This window comes from Scylla paramamosain, chromosome 22 (assembly GCF_035594125.1).
Source record: "Scylla paramamosain isolate STU-SP2022 chromosome 22, ASM3559412v1, whole genome shotgun sequence".
Classification (NCBI taxonomy): domain Eukaryota; kingdom Metazoa; phylum Arthropoda; class Malacostraca; order Decapoda; family Portunidae; genus Scylla; species Scylla paramamosain.
Window position 1 is genome coordinate 9,630,648 of NC_087172.1, and position 5,268 is coordinate 9,635,915.

The 5,268-nt window shown below is 37.8% G+C and overlaps 1 protein-coding gene across 1 annotated transcript in view; it reads left to right on the top strand.

The window, feature by feature from the left end:
* The first annotated feature begins 1,698 nt into the window (after window positions 1–1,698).
* LOC135111855 (LIRP-like) overlaps window positions 1,699–5,268 on the top strand; it is a 5,446-nt gene continuing 1,876 nt past the window's right edge. The window contains exons 1-2 of the mRNA XM_064025570.1: window positions 1,699–1,738; window positions 2,895–2,960. Of these exons, the coding sequence (XP_063881640.1) occupies window positions 2,949–2,960 (12 nt within the window). The 5' untranslated portion in view covers window positions 1,699–1,738; window positions 2,895–2,948. The remainder of the gene's footprint in view (window positions 1,739–2,894; window positions 2,961–5,268) is intronic.

Sequence of the window (5,268 nt, forward strand, 5' to 3'; positions counted from 1 at the left end):
CACACAGAGACGGGTCTCTGACACGGAAGCAGTAGTCATTCCAAGGAAAATCAGCAAAATACCTCTTCATGTCTCCCCAACTAGCAGAGGCAAAACGCCAGAGGCACCTCCGCTTAGGGGAATCCTGAGGAGGAATTGGAGTGATAGGACAAGATACAGATATGAGACTGTGATCGGAGAAGCCCAACGGAGAAGCAGAAAGATTAGAGGTTAGGAAAAGGTCAAGAATATTGAGCGTATCTTCAAGACGATCAGAGATACGAGTAGGGTGTTGCACCAGTTCTTTCAGGTCGTGGAGGATAGCAAGGTTAAAGGTTAGCTCACCAGGATGGTCATTGAAGGAAGAGGAAAGCCAAAGCTGGTGGCGAACATTGAAGTCTACAGGAATGGAGATCTCCGCAAAAGGGAAGAGAGCCAAATGTGCTCCACTTTGGAAGTTGAGTAGTAATAGGATTTCTTATAGTCAGAGGAGTTAGCTGAGAGGTATACATCACAGACAAATTTAGTTTGAGAGTGACTCTGTAGTCGTAGCCAGATGGTGAACTCGGAAGATTCAAGAGCGTGGGCACGAGAGCAGGTTAAGTCGTTGCTCACATAAACGCAACATCCAACTTTGGATTGAAAATGAGGATAGAGAAAGTAGGAGGGAACAGAAAAGGGGCTACAGTCAGTTGCCTCAAACACCTGTGTTTCAGTAAGTAGAAGAAGATGAGGTTTAGTAGAGGCGAGGTGGTGTTCTATAGATTGAAAATTAGATCTAAGACTGCGAATGTTGCAGAAGTTAATGAAGAAAAGTTGATGGGGGTGTCAAGACAATTAGGATCAATACCAGAAGAGCAATCCGAGCTGGGGACATTTGTGTTCTCCTCCCAAAATGAGGACTCCGAGGATGGTGAAGGAGTCGCCATAATAATTTTGAATTTTGAGTGAAGGATGTCTGTGCAAATAGACGCTTGTATTTTTGTGTGAAGGAAGAGAGTTGCCTTTTAGAGGACAGGCTGTGACTGTCCCCTTGTGTTGTGAGACACAAAAGGAAATGTTCAGTGAGGTCACAACTGGGTTTAATGATAAGTTCACAGCACCACCTGATCCAGTACTTTAGACATCACTGGGAGTAATTATCGTTTCGACAAGTGCCTGCTGCCTCCTCCTACTCAGTGTATGGGCAAGTGTTGTTCACTGTGTGGACAGGTGTTGTTCACTCTGTGGGGAGATGTTGTTCTCCGTTTGGGAAGGGGTTCTTGACTGTTGAGAAGGTGTTCTCCACTGTGTGCACAGGTGTTCTTCACCGTGTGGGGAGGCATTCTTCACCGTGTGGGGAGGTGTTCATCACCTTGTAGGGAGGCGTTATATTCCTCGTAACTCCTCTAAAGTCTTAATTTTTACCTTCTGACTTCTCTCTCTCTCTCTCTCTCTCTCTCTCTCTCTCTCTCTCTCTCTCTCTCTCTCTCTCTCTCTCTCTCTCACCACCTTCCTCTTATCTCAATGCACTCTGCGTCAAATTCACAGCACGTGCAGTGTTTTTTTCGCCTCGCCTAGTCAGAATATCTCTTCATAGCATCATGATGATTGACTTGAATACAAAATTCCCTTTATTAGTTTGGCATTGCGGGTGAAAAGAGCAAATCTGGCGACGCGCGCCGAGGAGGGTGGTATATAAGAAGTGGAGGCGAATCGTCCGTGCTGCTCTGGTCGACGTCCAGGTGGAGAGGCGGGCGAGTTGCGAAGCACCGCTGAAGTGAGTGTTAAGAGCCGAAGTGTCAACAAGCAGATCACGACGACTAGCTACTGTAACATTCAAAACAGCTTGAAACTAACAGCTGTGTGTGAAAAGTGATGCGTGATTTGTTCTATTTCCAGGTGACAAGAGTGTTTTTCAAAAGTACTTAACTCACTGAGCAATGACATGAGCCTCCCCGAGTGCTAGAGATGGGCTGAGGACATTATGTACACTGTAGTATGCGGGATCGATTTTCCAGAGTTTTCCGCGCCTGTGTGAAATATTTAAGTGCGAGATACTGTACATCTCCACTTCTACATTGGTGGAAGCCGATATTTCGATGCTTGAGGCGCATAATGGTTTTCATTTAATTTATTTACGTTTCTTATATTATATAATTAACAAGTATCAAATAACAAGAAATGAGTGACAACACCTCGGTGTAATTACTGCCATTACTCCTAACGTGGGCGAGGTGGGGTGAGTATGGAGGTTGGGCGTTGCGCGCTGCCTTCAGCAACTAGGCAGGTCGTGTTGGTAAATGTTGCTTGTAATAATTATCATGTCAAAATCTTGTGGGCTCGTGATTATTTATCGCCTCGGCGGGACATTTTGTTCTGATAACGGACAGTGATCTAAAGATCTCTACTGTTATAATTTCTATTTGACATTAAGGCAGGTTAGTGGCTGATGCTGATTGCCGTAAATAGAGAAACATGTTGGCGTCAAAATTATAACTCCAAAATGAACTTGTTATCCATAAAGTGCTCGTTTTCTTTTTTTTTTCTTTTTTCTTTTTTCATGGTACAGAAAAATAGACATTTTATAGGCCACTAAATTATATTTTCTTCATGTTTCAGATTCTTGTTCTTGTTCTTGTTCTTCTTGTTTTTTGTTCTTCCTCTTATTATTATTATTATTATTATTATCATTAATAGTAGTAGTAGTAGTAGTAGTAGTAGTAGTAGTAGTAGTAGTAGTAGTAGTAGTAGTAGTAGTAATAGTAGTAGTAGCAGTAGTAGTAGTAGTAGTAGCAGTAGAAGTAATAGTAGTAGTAGCAGTAGCAGTTATGGTAGTAGTAAATTTACTAGTAGTAAGAGCGCTAGTTGTAGTAGTAGTAGTAGTAATAGTAAAAAAAACTGCACTTACGTACTCCCCCGTGCCTTTGTTTCAGATATTCCACGGCACCTCGCCCGCCCCAGCACTCTTGAGTCCTCACCGCCTCGCAATGAAGGTAATGGTGAGTTTACTATTCCCTCTGTACTCATCTTGGGCTCCTCGTTGAATCTCAGACCTCAGCCCTTCACTACTCATTGTTTGCAAGGCTTATTTTGACACAAGTTTCATTAGTTATAATTTCATTACACTCACATTGCACGGGTAATCAGGTTTATTCCATTCATCTGCGGTGCTGCGTGACTGTCAAATAAGATGGAGTTCAGTATTAGGAGACCAGAGACCTACTCGAAAATTCACGACACACACACAGTAAGTATTTACCACTCAAGTACAGAACACAGATATTCAACATATTTTTTTTAAACAAGCTAAAACATCAACTAAAACTTTAAAACATAATGATTAAAATATAATTCAACATATATAAACTCAATATCACATATATCACAGCAAGTACATCATTACACATCGTACTAAATTGATCTAGATAAACTATATATTTAAGCAACTCATCAAAACATCAAAACCCAAACAAAAATTAAACATGATAAATAACTTAGTCAAAGTAGGTAAGTGTTTTATATGCAATCTCTGTGATGGGGAATTAAGAATCGGCAAGTATTTGAGGCTAGGTAGTGAAACTGTAGCGAAACTGTGGTGTGTGAGAGGGCATGACTCCAGAACGTGCATCTTCTGTCTGTACAGCACTGCACGGACGCAGCTGCTCCGCCACCTCGAGGCAGCACCGCTCATGTTTGTTTCAGCGGGCCCGTCTCTATTGCTAGATTAAGGCCGATGACTCGTAGCCTACTAAACGCCGCCTTGTGCATTTTGTTTACGCTATTTTGACATATATACATCTCGTGTACGGCACACACACACACACACACACGCTCAGCGTATCAGCAAGTTACCTTCCTCATCTTATTCAATGAATTACTAAAATAACACGATATTTCATTGTCACAGTGAAAATAAACAAGTACATCAATGGTTGTTATCATTCTGTGAGGTGTTTGTAAACGACAATTGGTTGAATGTACGGGAAACTTTTTTTTTCATTTATTTATTTATTTATTTATTTATTTTATTTATTTATTTACTTTTTTTCTTACATATAAAGGAGACTGGTCAAGGGCTTGAAATTTATAATACATAAAAATGATAAATAGATGAATAAACAGAAAAAAAAAAAAATGCAGCTCTCTAAAGAGCAAAGTGGAGAAGTTCCCACCAAGTTGGACAAGTTATAGTTCCGCAAGCGTCTTAGAAATGTTGTCTTGAAATTGTCATCAAGTTGCAAGAACCTCAGTACTGCATACTTTGTAAACTACGTAAACAGCAATGTTTGCATCACTGTAAAGCACCTGATTCACCCCAGCATAGGAGTAAGTAAGTTCATCCACGCATTATGACACATTTTTTTTTTTTTTTAATACTAAAAAATTTTTCTCAAACGTTGAGCCATGAGAGGGCACGGACCTGGAGGTGGAGTGAGTCTGATAGAACACTGGACGCGCGTGGCATGTTATCAGTGAACCGGGCGGATCACAAAGGCCAGGTGGAATTTGGTCGACTTTCACACACTGGTCACCACATAATTAATTTGGCAAAGCACTTTATGAGACGTGATGTATAAGATACTACTTATCTATATATTATTCGAGTACAAACTTTATTTCAACATGTATGCAACAGAGATTAAGACATGAGTATCTTGACTTGACTACAGTATTTCACAGGAAGAGAAAAAGAAAAAAAGAAAAAAGAAAAGAAAAAAAAAATATATATATATATATATATATATATATATATATATATATATATATATATATATATATATATATATATATATATATATATATATATATATGTTTTTTTTTTTTTTTCTGTGAAACACTGTGGTCAAGTGAAGATACTCATGTCTTAATCTCTGTTTTATATATATATATATATATATATATATATATATATATATATATATATATATATATATATATATATATATTTATTTATATATATATATATATATATATATATATATATATATATATATATATATATATATATATATATATATATATATATATATATATATATATATATATATATATATATATATATTTTTTTTTTTTTTTTTTTTTTTTTTTTTTAAGAAAACAGATAGGGGGGAAGGTGATAATTGATGATTTAACTTTGATTTATGATTATTAATACATAATGATCCTAAAGATCATAAATATGTTATTACCATTATGTAACATTTAAAATTTAGCAAATTTTAGCAATGTACTACAAGCCTTATAGTCCTCTCGTGGAGCAGAAAGATTGGACGGTGAGTCTCGCCTGAATGTTTCATATTATGTTGG